Here is a 26,226-nt window from a genome sequence, read left to right on the forward strand (position 1 = left end):
TGTGTCACTGTCTTCATCCTTGCAAATAAATAAATAAAGAAGTAGGATAACAGCTTATTTTTTATGTTTGTGTTATATGTGTTCTGAACTGGGTGATTTATGAAGTATAAAATAAGTAATGAATCACAATTTACAGAGGTCAAATAAAAAAATTGGCTATGTTTTTTTCAGACTCTGCTACATATAGAAAGTATGCTGCTATTTACTTGAACCTGGATCAGGATAATTATATCTAAAATACCCTAGGGAAAGCAGAGTACATTTCCTTAGCATATGTTTCATAAACAATTTTATCAAAAGTGAACTTCTTATGACCTTAATTAGTTTGTGGACCTTCTGCAAAATGCGTAATTCAATGAAACATTCAAATTCGAAAATAAGAAAGTGCTATAGAAGAATAATTACTTTATAAATATTAATAGTGCCAGAAGCACAGCAATTCCTTTCCCATATATATACTCTACTTAAGGACCTTGCTGAGTCACAGTGAAGTAATTTAGGTGGCAAATGCAAATAAGAAATTATTGTAAATTCTTCAGCATATATTGCTAAGATAATCAGTAACAGTCAGCGAGACCTGGCATACTAAAAAGTCTTCAAATCACAAGCTACAGACACTCAAACACATGTCCAAGGTACATCCTTCCTTCAAATGGCAAGACTGTTGTCACAAATGAGAACTTTGGAACAGAACAGGACAAGAACCACTTGATATTCAAATCAAGAGAAGAAAGTGGGGATGGCCAGGCCACGCTCTCAGAAAACCATCATCCAGCATAGTTCATCAAGCTCTCACATGGAACTCACAAAGAAAACACAAAAGAGGAAGACCTCAGACAATGTGGAGATCTACTGAGATTGAAGGACAACAACTGGCGTACTCCTGGTCTCAGCTAGAAGTTTTGTCCCAAGACAGAGTGAAGTAGAGGAGACTTGCAGATGGCCTATACTCCAGTGGAGTACAAGGTTTTTAAGTCAAGTAAGTCAATTCCTCGGCAGCAGAATTAAGAACAAAGTCATAATACTATGTCTACAAAAATACATCTTAGGAAAGGAACATATGCAGCCTGTCATCCTTCAAAAAAATGTACAATTTTTACTCCAGGAAACTAACATGCACTAAGTTATGACAAAATAAAACTACCATTCACTATAGCACAGCAAGACTCTATGGTTTAAGCACAGTAGTGCGGGTTGTTCACTTTTAATGAACATCCAGAAAGGGTCCAGGCAAATCCTATTGCCTCCACATAAACTGAAAATAAAGAAGAGCTGGCACATTCATTTTTAACTCTAGCCATCGCTTAAATCAGCATTAAAACTTTACACTTCAATTAATATGCAAACCACAACCTGTTACAAGTTTAATTCAGCTGCTTGAACAAAAAGTAAAAGATCCATTCATCAGGGACTAAGAACTTCTTTAAAAAGCACCTCAAACATACAAACATACATAATATCATCTCTTGGTTAGAGAATAAAATAATGATGGTTAACTCACAGTAAGAAGAAAGAACAGGACAGTCACAGTGTTACATGGATAAAAACCTATCTAGTTAGATGTCATGCGAAAACCAGTCTTTAAATTAAATACTTTCCAAATATAAAGCATAATTCTTATCAAAGCTAAATGAGGGAGAATTATACTAAAGAAAACCAAAACCCCCATTGACAGTGAATCTATCTCTGGGAAAATCATCTCTCCACATTTACACTCATTTTATTATGCAGACATAAAATCAACTTTCATCTGAGTTATGCTACTAAGGCCATTTCCACAGAAGTTTGGAGACTTTTCTGTCTCATTCCCAAGCACCCGCACTCCCAAGAAATAAAAAGACTCGTAAAGAGAAATGTTTTAGTGTGATTTATTCAGATGATGGGCCAAGAGCTTCAGTAACAGACAAGCAGTGGAGGTTTGTTTGTTTTTTGGTAAAAATAAAAAAAGAGGAGCCACTAATCAGCTGGCCTCCTCCCACCCCCACCCACAGGAGTTCATGGGCTGGGGCTTCCAATCACACAGCTGGCAACGGCCGCACCACCACCCATCCAGGGATCCTGGAGCTAGGGCTGGTGAGGTGTCAGTACTGAGTTCCAGCATGTACCAGTACAAAAAAAGCAATACACACAAGTAAATTTGAGTTCTCCATCAGCTGTTTCTAGAAAAGCACAATAGATACAAGGGACTACAGCTCAATAATTCATCTGGCTAAAATTTCTTTCGCTAATAAAATAATCTAGAAAGAAAATAAATAAGAATATTCTACAAGGGCTTGCAGCATGGTTGAACAAACTCACTTGAGACCAAGAGATCTGAAAGATAAGGAGGAACATCACCAGAAAAATAGGAAACAATTTTTTAAACATTTAAATAATGGCAACTGACCACAATCCATCTCCATTTGCAAAACAGGATCTTCCTCTTGAAAACGGATCCAGGATTTCACTGTAACCCAACAGTTCTTTTTGAATAGGAGTAGAGCAGAGGCTTGTGCCTTACTGCACAAATTGGATGAAAAAAGTGCCAAAACTGCCTCCTCCAACAAGGGCCTCAATGCTATCTTTAAGCCTATCCAAAAATATCAAGTAAAGAATTATCCCATTAAAAGAATGTATACAGCTGAAGAGAACGTGATTAAGAGAAATTAAAGAATTACTTAACTGTAAATTTCAAAAACTTTTTTCCTTCTATTGAATACAAGTTTTAAATGTATTTTATGGTGACAATGATGACAAAAGGCCAGCAACAACTCTATACAATACCCAGACCCAATTCAACTTTATAATGTAATAGTATGATGCCACCCTTTGAGCATTAATACACCATAACTTCCAATAGACAACAGTCCAAGACAATGGATTGTTACAATTTAGATGATATTCATTTCTGATCAGTTAAAAGCATGCTGGGTTCTTTTAAAATATTCATAAAAGACAAGGTCTCTGCCCTAATGACCTTACAGTTTTACAGGAATACTCATAAGAATATGATATCAGGAATAATGAATAATAATTGCTACACAGCCAAGACCCTTTGTCCTTGGATTTTAATTTTAAAGCTTTCCAGAAATGTACCAATTTTTAGAAAAAACAAACAAAAAGTGAAAAAATTGGTAAAAAAGTGAAAATGGAGGACTGGGGAGTGGGGTTGTGTGCCTTGTACTCACGCAAAACAGTAGAGTGAAAGGTCAGGGGAGAAGCAGCAGCTGCTGGGACCTGGGTCCCTGCCCGTCTTGCTTCTCCACTACTCAAAGGAAGCAAATAGGGCCGCAGTCAAGGGCCCTGGCCAAGAGATGGCTGATTCGTGCAAGGAAAGCAGCCTTGACAGGCATAGCTGTGCTGATGAAATTCCGAGTGTAAACAAAGCTACGTCAACAGAAAAGCACTTACATCAACATAAGAAACATTATTCAGGCTGGTGATGTCCATTCACCAGCAGAAAAACCTCCTTCTGTTTGCGTATGCTGAGTTCACACTGGGGAACTATAGTGCCATAGGGTCTTTGGCGTAGACCAGTATTTTTCAAAGTGGGCCACGAGCCCAGTTTGGAAAAGCTATTAGAAGGCCTGCATTGCTTTGTTTACCTAAAGGGTCTGTATCCATGGAATCTCTCGGCTCCAGTTCACCATTACCAGCTAAGGGGAAGACGTGGGAAGCAGCAACCCAGGCCACACCACTTTCCGCAGCTCCCCTTGGCAGGAAACAGAGAACTGGAGCCAATGGCAGCTATGAGGCTCCATACCTCCAGATCCTTTAGGTAAACAAAGTGATTCTAGCCTGCTGATGGCGTTTGCAAAGTGGGTCCACACCCAATTTGAGAAACACTGGCAAGACAAACCTTGCCTATCCAGCAAAGATGGCTGATATAAGCTGCCTTGTGTCATCCGCGCTGTCCATGTGCCCGCACTTAAGATTTGGCCCCTACCAGTGTCAGTTCTCCATTACTCCAACATGGTAACACCACCTCCTCCAGCAGTGTTGAGCTATGGTCAATGTATAACGATTGATATAGTGTAAACAGACACTGCATTGCCTGGGTCAGGTATAGTCAGTGCTTTCTTGCGTTCATTCTTACTAGTACTCACTATCAGCACCTCCAGCCATGGGATTGGCTGGGAGGTTTGGGGTAGCATGCCAGTTGAATACTGGCTCTTCTTTTTTACAAAAAGACCACTGGGTATAACAGTCCTCCAGCAGCTGTCCCACAATGTCTGACACCGGGCACTCTGATCACAGTTGTTAACCCTACCGGCCAATGATTTCTGAATGCAGAAACTTCCCCACCCACTTGAAAACCAAAGCAGATTTTTGAAGTGTCCCTAACTGATTAGTCCAGGCTGGCAATCATGCCTGCTCAGCTGATCATACCTATTTGAGTATACACCATATCCCAGTAAGTCCCTGAAGTCAATCAAAGGAAAGACAAATGTAGGGGAAGGAACTTCATGTAAACATGTAAAATTAATTTCCTGGTACGACAGTGCTCCGCAACTTCCCAGGACACAGCTACTGACTTTTCATTAATTTAATCTACTAGAAGAGGTATCAGGATAACAGACAGAGGTAGAATTGTTATCTGCATTTCACTCCCTTTAAGCGTTAGAAGGGGCATAGGGTGGGATGAGCACACAGAACAATTTGCTCAAGTACACAGGAACCCTGAAGCCCTTGAGAGGTCATGATGCAAGTTTCATGAAGTGCTCTGCAATCCTCTCCCAAAGGTTTCTAGGAATGGCAGCCGTACCTCTTACCACAGTAGGACACTTTTCCACACAAGCTTGCAATAACTTCAATAGGCCCCACAGCAGCATACAAACTAGCAGCATATGGGGAGCTTTGAGAGGCACCAGCTGATTTGTGCTTCTGCTACCCTCAGGAATGAAATGACAGTAAAATCACCACACCTGTGGAAAACAACACTAGTACTGAGTACCACTGCCCTAGAGCAGGGTGAGTGACAATTTTAGGGGGTCCGGTGTGGCACTCTTTCATGATGATAATGGAGGAGATCTGGGGTCTAGAATGTTGGTTGGGCACGGAAGGGAGCTTGAGGTAAGGAACCAGAATGCAGGAGGGGTGTTGGATCTGGGCGACAGTTTGGGTGAAGAAGGGCATATGGGTGTGAAGTTATCATATTTTTAAACTGGATATGGAAGCCTCTTCTGTCACCATTGTATATAGTGGCACCAAATCGTGTGCCAGGTAGGCCATAAGAGGTGTCTAATGAAAGCTGGTGATTCCCTGAATCTATGGTTACTTGTATGTGTGCGCCATGTTTGTATATGGAGTTATAGATATCATCTCTATAGCAGTAATAGAAATGTTTTAGAGCCAAAGAGTATACAATTGGAGGCATGATCTGCTCCCCAGCCCAGGCGATGGGCTAAACAAAGGAACAGATTCCCAGACTTCCAATATACATCTCAGGAATGTGGGATCTTCCTCTTGGGCCGCAGTGAATGGCAACATACCACAGTAACCCACCTAGTCAGGTAGTAAGCCAAGACCTGTGGGAGAAGAAAGGAATATTTCCCTCTACATAGAAAAACTATAAGGGGGACCTTGCAGGGCCGATTTTGTTCTTTCAGTCCTCATGATTTAAGCCTATCTGGACCAGGGCCCCATCCCTCAAAAGGGTGCTTACAGAGACTTTCAAGAATTCAGCATAATACATAGTTGGCCTGCATTAATAACTGTAATTGATATATGTAATGTATCATTTAACAATTTCTCTCATACCTTGTTCTCTCTCTGTTAATAAACTTTTAGATTTTAGATCTGAAGGACTAGAATTGTTGTGGTGATTTGGGTAAGATCCAAGTATATATTGACCTGGAACTGTGACTGGACCTTGGGACCAGGAAGAATGTGTTGAGTTGGTGAAATAGGTTTTAAGAAGCTCTCACCTGAGTAGGTGGATAATGGTCTGGCCACTTTGGAACAGCTGTTGAATCTGTGGGTTTCCTTGTACAGCTTCTGGCTGGCCGAGGTACTTTTGTGGCTGGTTTGATTCGCCTTAGTGAGAAGGAAATCATAGCCAGGGCTATAAGTGGCCCAGTGTTAAGCAAATATACCCAGAATTTGTTCCACCAGCTGTGCCCAGAAACTCTATCATATAACAATGGGGCTGTGTCTACATGCCAGGAAAAGAGGCTGAACGTCTTCCACTTGTGCTGCCTCAGGCACATCCCTGAAATATCATGGAAGGACAAAGTGACCAACACCGCCCGTCCTCGAGCAAGCTGGAATCCCAACCATGCACAGCCTCCTCAGGCAGCGGCGGCTCCGCTGGCTTGGCCACGTTCACAGGATGAATGATGGAAGGATTCCAAAAGACATCCTGTGTGGTGAGCTAGCCTCTGGCAAAAGACCTCCCGGACGCCCCCAGTTGCGCTACAAAGATGTCTGCAAGAGAGACCTCAGAGAGGTAGACATTGAGCTGGACAACTGGGAAGAACCAGCAGACGACCGCGGCAGATGGAGGCAGGGGTTACACAAGGGCCTTCAGAAGGGCGAGATGAGGATCAGACAGCTAGCAGAGGAGAAGCGAGCGCACAGAAAGCACACTAAGGACTTGCCAGACACCCACTACATCTGCAAGAGATGCAGCAAGGACTGTCACTCTCGTGTGGGTCTTCATAGTCACAGTAGATGCTGTAAATGAAGTCCTCAATTGAAACTATAAAGGGCATGATCCATAGTCTATGCAGACTGAAGGATGCCTACTACTATGTGTCTACACGGGCACAAATCTTCAAAATAGCCATATTTCAAAGATTACTAATGAGGCACTGAACTGAATATTCAGCGCCTCATTAGCATGTGGACACTTCCAGCTGTGGCACTTCGAAAGTGCCACTTTTGAAAGCGCACGGCTTGGCGCAGCTACGTGGGGGTCCTTTTCGAAAGGACCCCACACCTTTCGAAATCCCCTTATCCCGCTCACTGATCGGAGCAAGGGGATTTCAAAAGGTTCAGGGTCCTTTTGAAAAGGACCCCTGTGTAGCCGCGCCAGGCAGCACACGTTTGAAAGCGGTGCTTTCAAAGCGCCACAGCCAGAAGCGTCCTAATGCTAACGAGCTGCTGAATATTCAATTCAGCACCTCATTAGTAATCTTCGAAATGGCCATTAGCATGGCTATTTCGAAGATTTGTGCCCGTGTAGACACACCCTGGATGCAGAAGATGATTCTGTCCTGGAGGAGGACTGGAGGCAGGGGTGCAAGATCTGGGAAGAAGTTGTGACCTGGGGCAGGGGTGTAGGGATTTGGTTTGTGACCAGGGATGGTGGATTGGGGCACAAGGTCTTGAAGGCGATTGTGACCTGGAGGAGAGGTGTAGGAGGCAGTGCAGAGTCAAGGAAGGGCTATGGGTACAGAAGTGGGGGTCCAGAGGGTTTGGGTTACATGGGGTATGCCGAGGGTTGGGGATGGAGAAATGGGGTGCCAGAGGCATGATCTCGCCATGAGGCACTTACCTGGGCAGCTCCTGGCCTACAGCCCAGCAGGTAACCCACCCACTGTCCCTGCCTTCTGTGCTCAGAGAGAAGCAGGGGCCTCTGAGTTGAACGCTGTGAGCCTGGGGAAGGGGAGCTTCACATGCGCCCTGTCCTGCAAACAGGAAGCTCTTATTGGCCAAAACACAGCCAATGGGAGTGGTTGGGGGTTGGGGAGCATGAGACACCTCTCCCACACTGGCTCATTTCCCTTCTGGGTCCATGGAGAACTGAAATATAGTGTTAATATATGGGCCTGTTTGTGAGCCTGAAACAGAATTTTGGGTTTAATTTTTTGATGCTTTGATATCCTTACTAATATGTATGAACAACAAAGACACTGTGTGTTGCAATTCCCACACCTAGAGGTCTTGAGTACAATGAGAACAAATAGAAAATGGAGCTAAAAGTGTTACAGGGTATGGCAGGAGTGTAATATATGGGCACACACTACAAGGCTCCCTGGCTCTTCTCTCAAGCCAAGGTCAAGCAACCAGTCAGGAGCGCTAAGGAGGATAGATGACCAGACATAAGACACTAAAAACCAAAGAAAAGACTGGCCTTGACCATCACATCTCACTTATTACGCTCTCATGGGATACAAGAAAGAAGACACAAAGACTTCAGACTCACAATCCTCCAGTACAGAACATGACCAAAGCTGAAAGAGTTGGGACTAGGGCATGAGCAGCCGGCACATTTGGGCTTGCTAAGGTGGCTGAAGGTGGTGATGGGGAACAGAAACACGGGCAAAGCCCTGCTGTGTCAGAGCTGGGATGGACCCAGGCAAATGGTTTGTGGCATCAGAGCTAGGAACAGATCACTGGGAAACAGACGGCAAATGTGTAGAACTAGGGATATGCTGGCTTGCAACATAAGCATTGCATTGCCCTCGCTCCATACTTCTGTTCTTCTGCTTTCTGTCTTTGGGGAGTGGATCAACAGAAAGCCTTGTGATACTTAGCATCTCTCTACATTCCCCTCCTATATCCCAAATCAGGTGCTCAACTCCTATCCCTGTCACTCCACACCAGGGTCATAAAGTACAATTGACTGAAGTACTGACTTGCAAGAGCCACAGCTGATGTATGGGTAGCTAAAATTGACATTAATGTTCCTTCTTTAAAATCTGTTCCATACATTTATTTAGGTTTTAATGTATTTTCCTTTAGCTTGCAAAGAATTTTTGAAGTGTTCTTGTTACTCAATAAAACTCTATTGTTTGGAAAATTATTCGTTTTTATTGTCTCCCAACATATGCTGCAGAATGGCTATTTAAACTGAAAGCATCCACTTAACTTGTGATTGTACACTTTGACACAGCAAAATTAGGAAATATATTGCCAGTGTTTTTATATATGTACAAAATATACACCAAGCACCATACAATTCCTAATAAGTTCCCAAACAGAAGAGCCTGATAAAGCACTGTACACAGCAGCACATCACTATGACTCAACCTTAAAGTGCCTTTTAGCCTCCCTCAGCCACATTGCTGTGATGTACTTTTCATCTGGCTGTTCCAACTCACCAAAACAACACTCCTTCTCTGCTCTGACAGCAACTTTTCCTCCTTCGTTTCACAGATATTATGCAGGACACAGCATGCATTGATTGCCACTGATATTTTTCTTCTTGAAATCCAATCTTGTGATGAACAACATCAGTGTCCCTTCAATCTACATGAAGTACTTTCAGCTTTCGCTCTGCATCAGCCAAGTCAAAAACTGAATATTTCTTGGCTGTGGTTGCCTGTGTACAGCTTCATGAGCCAGGCAATGTAGCCAGACAGAGTCTCCCCCTTACAAGCCAGCTTGCTCGTTGCCCCCCCGCACTGAGGAGCACACAGGGCACGGAAATGGCTGCTGACAGCACAGTCTTTGATGCCCTCATTGAGGCCCAGATATGCTGGCTTATCGTGACCCTGAGAAGCAGAAAGTACAGCTAGAAGGCTAACAGGCCAGACTGTCAACATGAGAGGGGGGGTGGACCCTCAAGAAATCACCCCAGCTGGCATTGATCAATATGATGCACACACAATCACCCAGAAGGGGACGTGCCCCGCCCGCACAAAAGAATGTCCTGTACTCCTAAATTGTTTATCTCTTGTCTTACAAGTGCAAACTAAGTAGAAATGCCCTTGTAACAAACTGGAGTCACAAAGACAAACCAGTATGATCTGGCACCATAGATAAGAAAGAGAATACGTAACCCAAAAGGGGGTATAAAAGATGGGTCCAGCAGAACTCTAACTTTGAGTGCATTTCAACCAACTACCTGCTGGTCGGGTCAGGTGATTGCCTCCCGAGGTCCACTACTGGGGACGCCCAACCTCGTATTCGTCTTTCCGCGGAATTGAGTGACCGATCTGGCTTGGCTACGCTGGTATCGAGAGACGCAGAGAGGGTAAGATACACCCATGCTAGGTCTCTGACTTTTTTTGTGCACAGCTAAAGAATTAGAGCTCTGTAACTAGATGTCATTGTGCCAAGATATCATTGTGTTAGATGGTAACAGATATCTTTGTATTGGATTGTAACGTAACTTGTTAACACCTGTACTTTGCTAGCATATAAGAAGTAAACAATAGCCTTTTGTAACCGCACGCTTATAACTGTAGCTTAATAAACTTGTAACTAGTTAAGATCCAAGCCTAACTATTTTGTTAACCCTTTTGTCACTGCAACACAGCCGGCACAACAAAAGAACTTTAACCGTTTGGTTACTACAGCCTGGCCGTGGGTGAGTGTGCTAGGAGCTGCCTGCTCTAACAGTAAAAAACTGGGTTGCTTAGGACCCAGGGGAGTACCTCACCGCACATTACCTGGCCACCGGCTAACAGGCAAGCATGGATCAGGCTGAGCTCTCCAAGATCACTACTGCCATTTCAACACAATCAATGGTAATTCACTGGTCAGGAAGAACAGTTCCTGCTTGTAGCTTTTTGATGAGCCTTGGGTCTCAAACGTGAGCATCATGCATCCTTCCTGATTGCTGAACACTCATGGTGGGGAAGCATCAATGGTGATCCAACAGCATTTGCATTAACCATACAAAATAACACTTTCTATTGCTATAGTCTGTGGCAAGGTGCTTCTGGGCCAACATAAGGATAGGTGTGCCATCTACTGCTCCACTGCATTACAGGAACCCCATCAGGCAGCAATCTCCATTTCAAGTTTTCAGAAGTGATCACCACTTTCTTCTCCACTCTCAGTACAGCTCTCATTCTGGTGTCCTAGCGCTGGAGGCCTAGGATGAGCTCAGCACACAGATCTAGGAACATGGCCTGGCACGTCCAAAAGATTTGTAGTGACTGCTTATCATCCCAAGGATGCACTATGTTGCAATCACACCAATCAATGCTTGTTCTTTGAGTGAAAAAGGGGCACTCCACTATTTCAGGAGCTCCATGAATGTCACTGGTCATCGTGAATTGGCTCTTGTTATACTCCACAGCACTCTGTCCTTCAGGAAATCACTGTGCACTCTATGGCATTTCCTGTGGCTCTGCAAATAGCAGAGGATGTGCACACTGTTTTTGCAACACATTAAAATAACACAGAGCTGTGCAGCTCCATGATTCTGCTAGAGATGGCAGACAGAAGCAAATTCCATGCAGATTTGTGGGATTTTCAAAATAGGCATGAAAATTATGAGTTAGAGAGAGCATTACGGGATGGAGAAAGTTGCATATTGAGAGCTTGACCCTACAGTCTCTATCACCCCTTAAGAACATATTTCTGCCCTATTACGCTCTGCCACAACTTACTAAAACAGAACGTGCAAAATGGTGTTCGGCTTTTTTGTTGGCTTCTTTTTTTTGGGTGGGTTGCAGCCCGCCCACAACTAAAAGGCCCCTCTCAAGACGAAGGGGGGGCCCACTAAAAACCATGCCCCCAAACAAATGCGGGAGACAACAAAAGAGAAAACAGGGATGGGAGTGAAGGTTAAAGGTTTAAAACGAGGGAACCAGAGGGGGACACCGAGCAGAGTTGCAAGACTGGTACACTACAAATCACGTACCGTACTATGCATTGAAACAAGAACTTCTGGTGAGTAACCACAGTCCTGAGGAAAGTGAGCCAAGCATGCACACACAAAAACAACATATCAACTACAGTTGCTTTATGTCGATATAACTCACATCAGCAAAAGATTGTAATGCACACATGCCTGTACCATAAGGCAGTGAATGTAACAATGTAATTTGCTTTGTAAGCTGAAAATGTTAAAAATAACTTATTTTATCGCATGCTAGTGCTAAGACATGAACTAATTAAAACCACTTAAAAGCTTTTATTTTGACTATGTTTGGGCTTCATGATTAAATCTCTTTTGGATTCTGCAAATGCTCTATGTTCACAAGAGAGAAGTTTAACTGAAGTTTTATTTTTTATGTAGATGATTCTAAACTTACAGACAGCTGTACTCCAAAACTTCATATATTTGAAACCTGTATTTTAAAAACTGCATTTTCTTCTTTATTGCATTTGAATGCACTTTGCTCATTGTTATCAGACAATAACCATAACAACAAAGAGACCCTAAAAACTAACTAGGGTACAAAAAATAGTTTTAAATTATTTATTTTAAATCAGAATAACCTATTTAGAGTTACTCTACCAAAAAATGGACTTTCAGTTACAAAAATCAAGTTTCTCATTGTCCCTCATACACCATTCTATGTGCAAACTTCAATAACAAATATAACAAAATGTTGCTGACCATGTCTACTAATAGACATCAAGGGCTTAAGTTCCATTCTCACATATTATAATGCACTGAGACGTGCAAATGTTCTCTATGAAAAAAGACGTGCAACACTTTTCAAAACCACTTCACCCAACTTGCAGCTGATTTTCACTTGGGGGACATTTTTTGACCTCTCTTTTTCTGTATTTTTTTTTCCCTGAACATGCTTAAAGTAGTTCAAAGCCATAACATTAATCAGTTATCTTCACTAGTTAAGAACAGAAGAAATCTATTTACCTGAATGCCATCAAGCAACTTGCTCATGCACCAGTAACTGTCAGCTTCAATGTTCTGCAGCACTTCTTCAGGAAGACTGGAAACATCAAAATTTTCCACTTCTTCTTCTGCTGCAGGAAGAGAGAGAAGAGAAAGACAAGTCAATGAAGTGCACAGAATAAAGCAAGACTGAGGAAAATAACTGGTAACAAAGACGGCCACCTGGTATTTGCAGTCTTCAGAAAATGCATCATTATTGCATACTGTACCTTTACAGGTTCTAAATGTTAACATTTAATTTGTTGCAGACTGTGAAAATACCGAATCGTGTCCAATTAACTAAAATTCACATATAATAAGTTATATAACTCTAGACATTTCATAACAGAGAGGAGTACCAGCAGCAATAAAAATAGGCCTCTAAAATATATATACTTTTTTAAAACGGAAAACTTTTTTAAACCAAGGAACTGAAAAATGGTAAAAGTTCCAAAAGAGCAGAATAAAATCGGAGAGAAGCAGAAAGATTATTATTTCAAAAGAATATGAATCAGAACACTATTTCCTGTTAAAGCTTTTCTAAGTTTCCCATTAGAAAGCAAAGACAATTCCCTATAGTATTCTTAAGGATGACTGGTTTAAATTTGTACACAGTTAGTTGAATTCATAGTAATAATAAAAAGAATTATTAAATTTGTGGATGAAAAAGCAACAGGCAAGTAAGTGTGCATTTGTATTGCTATGTGGAGAGAAAAAAAAATCAGTATTAAAATTCCCAGTTATAATGTCTCACTGCAATGTTTCTCATCTTCTCCAGTTTCCTGTGGAGATTTTCATCATGTTATCGATGTAGGAGTAGAAGACACCAAAACAGTTGCCTGAAGAAATCCTGCTGTGATATGGAGTTAAGTGGCATGCTGATCTGAGTGTGTATGTTAGCGCAAGTATTGCTATTAGCTGCTGTTTATTCCCTCCCAGTACATTACCCTGTGCTTGTGAAAATGTCCTCTGGGTGAAAGTCAGTAACTCATTTAGGAAAGCTCTAACTAAATGCAGACTCTGCAGGCAGCAGCAACATGACAAAATGAAGGGAAATTAATTATAGCTTGTTACACACATATTTTCCTGATGATCCTATCAAATACATGGGTTAAACAGATGTGACTGTATTCAAACTTCTCAGATTTAACGAGTGTCAGATTGAAATTAAGATCACTCATTACTTTTTAGTGGATTTGCTTTGCTTTTATAGTTCAATTTATATTTTTTCCTCACTTCTCCTCTACACAGCAACAAGCATCATGCATTAGCACCTGCTGCATGAGGGGCAGTTTTTGGGGGGTGGAAAAAAAAGGTTATTTACCTGTAACTTTTGTTCTTTGAGATGTGTTGCTCCTGTTCATTCAAATACAGATGTGTGTACCCTCATGCACCATCATCTGAAGACTTTTCCCTGTTGGATCGGCTGTAGGTACACCACCTCCTTCCCAGCAGCAACATCTCCCTGACATTGCATAAATACCCTTGACAACCCACACTTCACTCAGTTCCTTCTTGACAGAAAGTCCAACAGAGAGGAAGTGGGAGTGTGTGGAATGGAGAAAAGCAACACATCTCGAAGAACAACAGCTGAAGGTAAGTAACTCGTTTTCTTCTTCAAGTGCTTGCTCCCATCCATTCTAACATATGACTTACCAGCAGCACAAGAACAAGAGGGGTTGAACCTCATCTGATGCCAGACTGCAACACCACCCTACTAAAGGCAACATCATCCCCAGCCTGCTGGAGGACAGCATAACGCATAGTACATGTATGGACCAGGACCATGTAGCTGCTCTACAGATGTCCTGGACCAAGTACGCTGCTGAAGAGGCCTGAGCCCAGGCAGAATGCATCATCACCAGTGGTGCAGGAACCTTAGCCAAGTCATTACACAGCCAGATACAGGATGTGATCCAGGAAGACAAGCACTGAGCCCCCTCATCTGTTCTTGCAACCACCACAAACAATTGCGGAGACTTCAGGAAAGGCTTGATGCGCTCCAAGTAAAAGGCCAGGGCTTGCTTCACATCCAAAGAGTGGAGTGCCTGCTCCCCATCAAAAGCACATTGTTTCAGAAAAAGCACTGGGAGAAAAATGTCTTCATTAATGTTAAAAGCTGACACCACCTTCGGAAGAAATGCTGCGTGGAGTCAGACCTGCACCATCTTATAAAACACAGTATATGGGGGTTCTGAGGTAAGGGCCTGCAACTCTTGACACCCGCCTGGCTGATGTAACAGTGACCAGGAACACCACCTTATACAATAGGTAGGACAAGGGGCAGGGGGCCAGCAGTTCAAAGCGTGGGAGCCATCAGGCACAAGAGAACCACGTTCAAATCCCAAGGAGGAACAGGGGACTGCATTTGTATATAGAGTCTGTCCAGGTCCTTGAGAAAACGGCTCACCACAGGATTTACAAACAAGGAATGTGTCTCCAACCCCAGGTGAAAGGCCAAAATACCAGCTAAATGCACTCTGAAGGACAACACTACCAGCCCCTGGTAATTGAGGTATAACAAACAGAACAATAAAGCAGGCTCAGGGGCCCGTGCAGGGGACGTACCAGTTTGCTGGCAGCAAAGAGAGAACAGCTTCCATTTAGTGAGGTAAACAGAGCAAGCAGACAGCTTGTAGCTACTGAGGAGGACTTCCCTGACCAACTTAGAACTCTACAAGCTCAGGGAGATTTAGCCATTGAGCTTCCAAGACATGAAAAGAAGAGCTGCCAGTCAGGTGTCACAGATGTGATTAGGTCCAGAAACAAGGGAAGGCTCATCCACTGACAAGGACATAAGTTTGGTGAACATGTGTTGTTATCTGAGTCACACCATGACTTGGCCCTGCAGATTTTAAAGGAGGACCCTGGGCAGGAGTGGGAATGGGGTGGGGGAACACTCATAACACTGCACCACCCACTGTAGTCAGAAAGCAACTGTCAGGGATCCCCTGAACCAAGAAAAGCAGGTGGATTTCTTGTTGTGCCTAGTCATGAACAGGTCCTACTGGGGATGCCCCCAGTGTTGGAAAATTGTGAGGGCCACATCCACACTGAGGGACCATTTGAGCAACTGAAAGGAGAAACTCAGGTGATCTGTGAGACTGCTCTGCATTCCCAGGAGATACAATGCCTGAGGCAGAATCCCATGCTGGATACAAAATTCCCAGAGCATTAGCATTACCTGACAGAGGGGAAAATGGGCCACACCCTATTTGTTTATGTAAAACATAGCTGTCATATTGTCCATCAACAGCAAAACACATTTGGCTCTGTGGTATCATAAGAACACCCTGTCAGCAGGGCACACCACCCAGAGCTCCCAAACGTTGATGTCTAATGATAGCTCCTCCCCAAATCATGGGACCTGCATGTGCAGATTGAGTAAGTGCACATCCCACTCTATGACAGAAGCATCTGTGACATGAGTGACCTCTGGCTAGGGAGTGGAGAGGAGAACTCCTGCACAAACCACCCGAGGTTGGAGCCGTCAATTGAATGAGGCAAAAGTCTCCAAAGGGACCATGAGCACCCGGTCCAGCTGGCCCCTGGATGCGTAGAACACTGACACTAGCCATGCCTGAAGTGGGCAGAGATGAAGGTGGACATGATACACTACATGGCCGCGTCTACACGTGCACGCTACTTCAAAGTAGCGGCGCCAACTTCGAAATAACGCCCGTCACGGCTACACATGTTGGGTGCTATTTCGAAGTTGAAATCGACGTTAGGCGGCAAGACGTCGAAGTCGCTAACCCCATGAGGGGATGGGAATAGCGCCCTACTTCGAAGTTGAACGTCGAAGTAGGGCACATGTAGACGATCCGCGTCCCGCAGCATCGAAATAGCGGGGTCCGCCATGGCGGCCATCAGCTGAGGGGTTGACAGACGCTCTCTCTCCAGCCCCTGCGGGGCTCTATGGTCACCATGTGCAGCAGCCCTTAGCCCAGGGCTTCTGGCTGCTGCTGCAGCTGGGGATCCATGCTGCATGCACAGGGTCTGCAACCAGTTGTCGGCTCTGTGGATCTTGTGTTGTTTAGTGCAACTGTGTCTGGGGGGGGCCCTTTAAGGGAGCGGCTTGCTGTTGAGTCCACCCTGTGACCCCGTCTGCAGCTGTTCCTGGCACCCTTATTTCGATGTGTGCTACTTTGGCGTGTAGATGTTCCCTCGCATCGCCTATTTCGATGTGGTGCTGCCCAACGTCGAAGTTGAACATCGACGTTGCCAGCCCTGGAGGACATGTAGACGTTATTCATCGAAATAGACTATTTCGATGGCGCTACATCGAAATAAGCTATTTCAATGTAGCGTGCATGTGTAGACGTAGCCCATATGCGCAGGCCGCCACGTACCCGAATAGTCTCACGCAGTTGCACCCTGTCATCATCTGACAGTGCTGTAGATTCCGGATGAGGCCAGCTACGGCAGGGACTGGGCCTTGGAAAGGAACGCAAGAGCCCTCATCAAGTTGACAAGGGCCCCTATGAATTCTATGCACTTCAAAAGGAGGAGGGTGGACTTGGACACACTGAGCATAAGGCCAAGCTGGGAGAACGCAGCCCTTGTGAAGTCCACATGCTGCAGTATCTGCTCCCTGGAATCGCCTGCTCCGTGTAATTAGCCAGTCATAGAGCCAGAACACTTGGACCCAGTGCCTGCATAAAAACCACTGCTACCACCATCAGACAATTTCATCAATACCCTAGAGCCTGTGGTCAACTTGAAGGGAAGCACTCTGAACTGATAAAGTCCGTTTGCTATGACAAAGTGGAGGAACTGCCAGCGGGCCAGGAAAATGGAGATATGAAAACATGCATCCCTTGAGATCGAGGGCATTGAATCAGACCCCCAAATCCACTGAGGCCAGAGAGAAATACAGCTTCTTTATAAAGGTATTGGGATTCCAAAGGTCCAGGATGGAATGAAGGCCTCCATCGGCCTTGAGGATAAGGAAATATCTGGAGTAGAACCCCCAGCCCTGGAATTCTGGAGAAACTTCCTCTATAGCCCCTAGGGCAGTGGTTCCCAACCTTCTGCAGACGGGGACCCATTTTGACAATTCAGGAAGACTTAGCGAGCCAAGACAATTCAAAAACAGGGGGAAAGGGAGGGACAATGCCATAACTAGCTAATCTTGTACCTGAGACATGAATATAAAAATTGTGTCCCTTCATGTTTATATATTCATAATAGTTACTTCACAGAAAAGGGGGAATACATTAATAAAATAACAACACTAATTTACTATCGTTAATCAGAGTTGTGGTGGTGGAAAGACACTCATCCCAAACCACTCCACCCGGCTTAAACCCCACAATCAGGGGCTAGTGGAGTCACGCCCAGGTGTTGGAGCCAGCAGTGCCAGCCGCAGAAACCTGGACAGGTGCAGGAGACACACCCAACCCCCGCAGCTGGGAGACGGCTAGGGTGCAGAGCCCCCGCCAGCACCATCAGCCTCAAGAACCCTGGCCAGGTGCAGGGGAGGTCCCTGACCCCATTGCTGGAAGACGGCTGGGGCACGGTGCCTCAGCCAGCAGTGCCAGCTCTCAGCCCCCAGTCCCAGGCTTAAGCCTCCCAACCTCCGACCCCACTCCCCTCCACCTACCTCATCTATCACCTCACCTAATCCCAGTTTTCATATCATCCTCTTCTCATACACTCACACACACACACACGAGCAAGGTTTAGTATCTCTTTCCATCCCTCAAAAAGCAATACATTTTAAATTAAATATATTTCATATTTAGGGTTCGATGGGATGACAGTGTGAGAGGAAGAAAGAAGTTGTTTGTTACAATTTAAATATTAATTTTTGAGAGCTGAAGCCAGAGAGGAAAGAGTTGTATAAACACTGCATTAGCAATAATAATTGAGAGATTACACAAATACGTGCACTGAATTGGCTTACAATAGCTGTCATCCCAGTGATAATATGGATATGCATACTACATGATAGACAAATAACCAGTCTTCATGAAAATTACAATCTTTCCGCCCTAAATGAGAACTGACGGCAAAGTTATGGGTCAGTAACTGTAGCTCATCCATCTGCTGTGTTTTGCTGAAACAATTCCATCTCTATAAATTTTATTTTCTTATACATCATGCTACATATCAGCACTATACTTCTATTATAGCATGTACTTAGTTGCAAAAATCTGTTTTCAGCATTTGAAAAAGTATAATAGCTCTTAAATAAATTCACCTTTTCAGTGAAATTTCCTGTCCTTGGCACCTGTTCAAAGGTGAACTTTTTGAAAAGTTTAATTAAAAACCACTCGGCAATTGCCAAATTACACAGAACTTTTCCATTACAAGAATTAACATTTCATGAGGTCACAGGTCTTCTTAAATAAACTAAAGAAATGTAATGGCCAATTTAAGGTTGCCATATTAGCTTTGATCCTGCCAACACCTAGGTAGAAAAACCTTTCTCCACTGAGGTCAATGGAACTACATGCAGGATCAGGAGGTCTGCAAGAATGGGTAGGGGCCTTAAAGCAAAAAATGAAAGTTATCAAAAGATGACTAAAATATGGTTCTTATAATTATATGAACCAGCCTACATATCAGCAGACTCAACAGTATTCAGAATATTAAAGATTTATGTACTATGTGCACAAGCTAATTTGATAAAAATCTCAGCATCTCTCTGATTTTTGTATAACTGACTTCATATTGAATTAACAGAGTATAGCTTTAGAATGCAGACTTTGGATCCAATTCTGCAGCTGTTAAGTGGATAGCTGCAACTGAAAGATTGGGACTGCACACATAAGAACAGATAATTTAGGTAGCGTAATAATTGGAGTATCAGGCCCTTTATTACTCTGCTGTAAACAAGCTAGCTGAGGCTTCTCTCTGAAGAAAACTGAAGAGTATTCTAATTTATGCCTGTACTACTATTTAGATCAGTATTCAGGGTTGAAATCTCTCAGTCCCCTGAACATCATAAACGACACCAATTTAAGCACTGGTGTCGATGGTGCTATGTTGACAGGACTTCTTCTCCCAGTGACACTGCAGCCGCAGCTTGCTGGGAATGGATTAAATAGATAGAAGAGCTCTCTTGGCAAATGTTCTACCTATGCTAAATTATCCGCTTGATCTCCCATTTAGCTGTGGCATTCTGGTTACTTTTCCCCGACCCAAAGAAGAGCTCTGAGCAGTTTGAAAGCTTGTCCTGTCTCCAACAGAAATTGGTCCAATAAAAGATATTACCTCACACACATCATATCAGGAAAAGGCTGGACAGTGCATAATACACTTTTTGAGAAAATCCATGACAAGAAGTGTGGGGTGGGAATCACACTTCAAAGCTGCTGAAAGCCAGAGCATGGATGAAACACTGCCAACAAGCTCTTAGTGGCAGAGTTACTGGGCTAGGACTGCAGCTACCCACTCATGGTGTTTGTGTAGTCCAGCTGTTTCTGCACAGCAACAGCAAAATATTGACACTAAAGGGTGCAGGGAAGATGGTAATACCATCCGTCATGGTGTGGATTGCCATCTAAAATGTGGTCCCGTACAAACAGGGTTGCCAGACTTTAGGAAAACTTATGCAGGACAGGCATCCCAAGTCTCAAGTTCCCCAGCATGACTAGCTGTCCTGCACAAGATTTCCAAAAACAGGGAGGAGCGGGGGCCTCGCAGCTGGGAGCTGGCTGAGGCACAGAGCCTTTGCCAGCAGCCCCAGCCACAGAACCACAGCTGGGGGTGGAAGCACCCCGCAGCCACGCAGGATCCCTGGCCGGGAGCAGAGAACCCCAACTGGGAGCAGGCTGGGGCCCGAGCCCCTGACTGGCAGCCCCAGATGCAGGATAGAATTTCCCCTACAAGTCCCGCATCCCCCATTTATGCAAAAATGTCCAGTGTAAATGCATGACACAGGACATGTCAAGGAAAGTCTGGGGTCCTGTGGGTGTTCCAGTTGGGAGAAGTAGATGATAGTCAAGTTTTGGTTTTGTTTCCCTTACCTCAATTTCCAACTTTTAAACATATTCTCCCCTCAGTACACACACGTAACTCATTACCATTTCTAAGAGATACTCAAAATGTTGAGGGGAGATTATCCTTCTGTTCAGCTTCCAATATGCAAGTCAAGAGAGATGACGTATTTTTCAAATGTGACTACTGTCTCATAAAATGGGAGGGATAGCTCAGCAGTTTGAGCATTGACCTTGTAAACCCATGACTGTGAGTTCAATCCTTCAGGAGGCCATTTAGGAGTCTGGGACAAAGAAAAAAAAATCTGTCAGGGATGGTGATAGTCTCTGCTGTGAGTGCAGGGGACTGGATTCGATGACCTCTCAAGGTCCCTTCCAGTTCTATGAGATAGACAGGCATTAAATAAGACAAATACATTCCTTCCGAGCCACCAAGGTTAGGTCATAAATTGAACAAAGGAATAGATTTCTGAATTGCTTGTTATGCATGTACATTCTTGACATGACATAAAATGCTGTCCTGAAAAAGATTAAATGTAAATGTTCCTGGTACATGGGCAATATGCTTCGTCAACTACTTAAGGTGATCTCCCAATGAGCTGAATATTGGTATACAGTGGCCATAACCTATGCACCCAACTTCCACTGTAGAAATAGCCACTTCCCAAAAATACAGACAAAGTGAGTCCACCTTATTATGACAAAATAGGGATGGAAACAAACAGGAATACTCAGACAAAGAGGTCAAGTCATTTATATCCAGATAAATCTGCCATACGAGAAAAATATCAAGATTCTTTAGCCTCCTCCTTTATAATCATTCATGACCTCTGCTGGTACTCAACCTCCTGAGGTCTCTTCCAACTCTAATCTTTTATGATTCTATGACAAATAAAGCCAAAAGGGGGCAAGGCAAAACTAAGGTTTATGTAAGATCTTTTGTTAGTTTAGTTCTTACCCATTCTTTTGGATGTGGCTACTATGCATAAATAAGACTTTGTTTTGAAAAGACTGCTCAGTCTAACTACATTTTCATACCAGTCCCAGGCCAAAGAAAAGCTATAGCAGCTGAAGATTCATATAGTGAAGTGAGTTGGTGTAAAACTGGGCTTAGTTTAAAAGTGGGGTGACTTTGTAAGGCTGAAGAATGAAAATACACTTTTAATGAATATCTACAATATAACATTACATAATCTTGTGAATTGTTGATTTTTTTTTATTAACGGAATTCCATAAACGACACAGTGTTAATCATTTTTGGATGAATTTGTTAGTAACCTGTTAAGATTTGCCTTTGTGGAATCTGTTTGTTGTAACTTTGGCACTTTTTTATATATATCTATCTTGTATCTAAAACCCCATTTTAAATTAATAGAGTGTAACAAAAGTGACACTATATTGCAGCAAAAAAAAAAATTTAAATTGTGTAGTACCTTAACTCTGTTTAAAGTTGGACAGCTGGTATGTAATCTCATTTAAAAGCAGTGTGGGTATGCAATGGGACCCATCCCTGACTGCAGATGACTCGATGATCAGCTGCCAGCACCACCTTGATGGCTGAAGAACAATGCAGGCGAGCCCTGAAGAACTCACCCAACAGAGAGGCAAAGGTCGCATCAGAAAAAAAGAGCTAAGTCAAATCTTCTGTTAAGTGATGACTGGTGGTCATACAATGCCCTGGTTGCAGTGGAACAGGACAGGATCTATGAACTAAAACATAAAAAGATGGGTGCAAATCTACAGAATTGGGTCTTTGGCTTCTACCATCATCCTCCAGGAACACTGATTCAAACAGACATGATCCAGCTCCACTCCTCATATATAGATCACCTGACCAGTGGACAAGAATGAGCAACTGAGGCTGGCAATAATATCTCATCTGTAGAACTGTGTGAGAGAGTGAGCATATCTGTGGTGCATAATCTTAGTAGCTAAGGACAGTAAATGATTTCTTCATTCACAATAAATGCGATATTGCCTTATCCCTCAAGTTCTATTTCTCTAACAACTTGAAAGATACCACTGAAGGAAACCCTGTGAATAGAGTAGTACAGGCTCTGGCAGTACAGGGAGACACAGCAAGTCAAAAGGTACACTTCACCCTGAAACAGTAAAAATCTTTTGGTAAATTTCTTCTAAATACGACATAAAAATGCAAGTAATGCTTTTTAAATGGGTCTGAGTCATACAAAGGACTTAAAGATGTGGCACGGTATGAAAACAACCTTTTTAAAAACAACAACACTTCTTTAACAAACATGCATGTATTCCTTTTTTAAGATTACTATTCCCCATATGCTCATTGACAATTCTTACTGTTCTGGTAATTTCACTCAAATATACCAACCAAATATATTCCTCCTCCTATTAGAAACTAATTAAAGCATGTTTGGGTTAAGTGAAATTTAAATTAACCAATAATAATGAATCAAGAAATCATAATTTGTAGCTAAATTTCTCAATAAGAAACAACATACCATGTAACATTAGACTGTTTATTCCATTAGCTTAACTTAATTGCACAACTAATTATAGGACTACCAAGCCTTAATACAGTTACTAGAAGTATAAAGTGTGTCTATAAAATGAGGAAAAATAGCTGTTGGGAACAGCATTTCTACTCTTAACTATTAAACTTTCTGAATCAATCGCTTAAACTGCTAATGATCATAGGTTATAAACAACAAGTTTGCAGTGCAGTCAAACTCTACAAAGCTAAATCTTTCTTCTTTGCAAGGGTTAGAATTCTTATTTGTTGTTTCCCAACTAAATATTTGGCTTCAGTGCAGAGAAATGTAATTAAGTGTTCCTAAGTTGGATATGGAATATAGTCAAGTGTTTTGTTATTGAACAGGAAAAGTACATACAGCTAGCTACCTTGAACTAGTTACTTTAATTAGAATTGCCTCTTCAGGGAAGGAATCTTGTTTGTTTGTTTGTTAAGACCCAGAGACATTTATTCCTACTAAAAAAATAATTTATTAATCCCATTCTGTGATAAGGGCCACACCAATGACTGTAAAATGACATGATCAGGCTAACTTAAATGCTCTAATAAACATACGATACGTGGCTGGATCATGGATACTGTAAGATTTAATGTAACGAATTCACCAACTTTCCTGCATCCGTTGCCTAATACCAATTGTGGTGGTATTACCTAGACCTGAAAAAACTTTCCCAACAAACATTTTGCTCCAACTGATACATTCCCATGAAGTTTCAGTTAAGACAAATCATCATTTTGCAACAAATAAAACAACCATCTCTATGAAGAAAACTTCATTTCACACGTACTCATTATAAAACATGGCAAATTCTGCTCATTAGCAATCTGGGCAAGATATGAATCAGTAATTTTGGAGGTTAAAAGTGCTGCATTCCCATTACCACTTGAGGTTTCCAGTTCTTCTTCACAGCAAGATTTTAGTTCAATAAAGAGAAGTTACTCACCTGAAGTAACAACGGTTCTTCGAGATGTGTCCCCGTGGGTGCTCCACAATAGGTGTCGGGCTCGCCCGGCACCACAGATCGGAATTCTTCCAGCAGTTTCTCCTGGATCACGCATGCGCTGGCGCGCGCCGCTCCCCACACATCCCCAGCCACATGCGCAATCCGGTCCCCGCCAGTTCCTTGACCAACCACCTCGAATGCTCCTGAAAAACACCAGACAGAGATCCGAAGCGGGGAGGATGGGCGGGTGGTGGAGCACCCACGGGGACACATCTCGAAGAACCATCGTTACTACAGGTGAGTAACTTCTCTTTCTTCTTCGAGTGGTCCCCGTGGGTGCTCCACAATAGCTGACTACCCAGCAGTAACCCAAGTAAGGAGGTGGGTAATCGGTTCATGCGCAGCTTGCCCCCGAGAGGACTGCTGTCGACAGACGGGTATCCTCTTCGAATACCCGACGTAGGGCATAATGTTTGGCGAAGGTGTCGTAGGATGACCAGGTTGCCTCTCTACAGATGTCTTTTAACGCGATGCCCTTGAAGATGGCTGTTGACGCCGCCACCGCCCTGGTGGAGTGAGCCCTAGGCAGGGCCAGCAAAGGAGTCTTTCGAAGCTTGTAGCACATTTTTATACAGGACACAATGTGCTTTGAGATTCTCTGTGGAGAGAGACCTTCTCCTTTTGACCCGGGAGTGAGAGAGACTAGAAGCCTGTCCGTTTTCCGGAAGGACTTAGTTCTGTCTATGTAGAAGACCAATGCCCTCCTCACATCCAGGAGATGCAGGCGTGCCTCCTTGCTGGAGCTGTGAGGCTTCGGGTAAAACGAGGGTAAAACTATTGGTTCATTAAGATGGAACTCCGAAGAAACTTTCGGAACAAAGGCTGGGTGCAACCTTAAGGTTACTGCCTCCTTTGAGAATACTGTCCAGGGCGGCGTTGCCATCACTGCTGTGAGCTCGCTGACCCTGCGGGCTGACGTAATCACAAGGAGGAAGGTTGTTTTCATCGTAAGGAGACAGAGGGGAACTGTGGCTTATGGTTCGACAGGTGGACCAGCGAGTGTGCTGAGCACCAAGTCCAGACTCCACAATGGTGGAAGCGGTTTCCAGGGGGGTACAGGTTTACCAACCCCTTCAAGAACCTTGTGACGATAGGATGGGCGAATACAGTGGGCCCTTCCTCTGTATGCCGAAAGGCTGACATAGCGGCGAGGTGGACCTTTAGCGAGGATAGAGAAAGCCCGCCTCTTTTGGAGGTCCAATAAGTATTCTAGTATTACAGGTATAGGAACGTCAAGGGGAGCTAACTGCTTGGCGGAACACCAGGCTGTAAAGCGTGTCCATTTCTGTTCGTAAGTCCTCCTGGTGGAGGTCCTTCGGCTACACTCCAAGACTTGTTGTACTCCCTCCGTACACGTGCTCTCTAAGGCGCTGAGCCATGGATTAACCATGCTTGTAGACGTAGTCCCTGAGGGTGTGGGTGCACTATGGACCCCTGAGCCTGCATGAGTAAGTCTGGCGCCACCGGTAGGGGGAGTGGTGGACGATCCGACATGCGCAGAAGCAAGGGAAACCATTGCTGCCAATCCCAAGTTGGGACTATGAGTATCATGCGAGCTCTCCCCCTTCTAGCTTTCTGCAGAACCTTGTGGATAAGCACTGTGGGGGGAAACGCGTAAAGTAGAGGGCCCCTCCATGAAATCATGAATGCGTCCCCCAGGGACCCCCATCCCACTCCTGCCCTGGAGCAGTATTGGGGACACTTCTTGTTGTACTGGGTGGCAAACAGATCGATCTGGGGAAACCCCCATGTACGAAAAATGCGCTGTAGCAGATCGGAGCGGATCTGCCATTCGTGCGTGAGTGCGAAGCGCCTGCTCAGCTGATCTGCTTTCGCGTTGTGAGCACCCGGCAAATACGAGGCTTTCAACGTTATGTTGCTGGCGATGCACCAGTTCCACAATCGGACTGCTTCCGCACATAGAGCATGGGATCGTGCTCCTCCTTGTCAATTGATGTAAAACATAGTGGAGGTATTGTCGGTAATGATCCTGACTACTTTGCCATGCAGGTAATCTCGAAAATGTTTGCAGGCATTGAACACTGCTCTGAGCTCCAGTATGTTTATGTGCAGTGTCTGTTCCGCAGGGGACCATAGCCTTCACATCACCTTGTCGCCGATGCGCACTCCCCATCCTATGCGGGAGGCGTCGGTAGTAAGAAAAATAGAAATTTGTAGTTGGTGAAAGGGCACCCCCCACTCGCAGTTTCTTGGGATTTTCCCACCACACCAGGGATCTGCGCACCTCTATCGTGGGCGACA

The 26,226-nt window shown here is 43.8% G+C and overlaps 1 protein-coding gene across 3 annotated transcripts in view; it reads right to left on the bottom strand.

Moving 5' to 3' along the window:
* The window catches only part of TBC1D22A (TBC1 domain family member 22A), a 441,404-nt gene that overhangs the window by 281,400 nt on the left and 133,778 nt on the right, over positions 1 to 26,226 (bottom strand). For all 3 annotated transcript variants that reach the window (XM_074984137.1, XM_074984136.1, XM_074984135.1), the window contains one exon: positions 12,488 to 12,597. In XM_074984137.1, coding sequence (XP_074840238.1) covers positions 12,488 to 12,597 — 110 coding nt within the window. The remainder of the gene's footprint in view (positions 1 to 12,487; positions 12,598 to 26,226) is intronic.

Source organism: Carettochelys insculpta, chromosome 1 (genome assembly GCF_033958435.1).
Source record: "Carettochelys insculpta isolate YL-2023 chromosome 1, ASM3395843v1, whole genome shotgun sequence".
Lineage (NCBI taxonomy): Eukaryota > Metazoa > Chordata > Testudines > Carettochelyidae > Carettochelys > Carettochelys insculpta.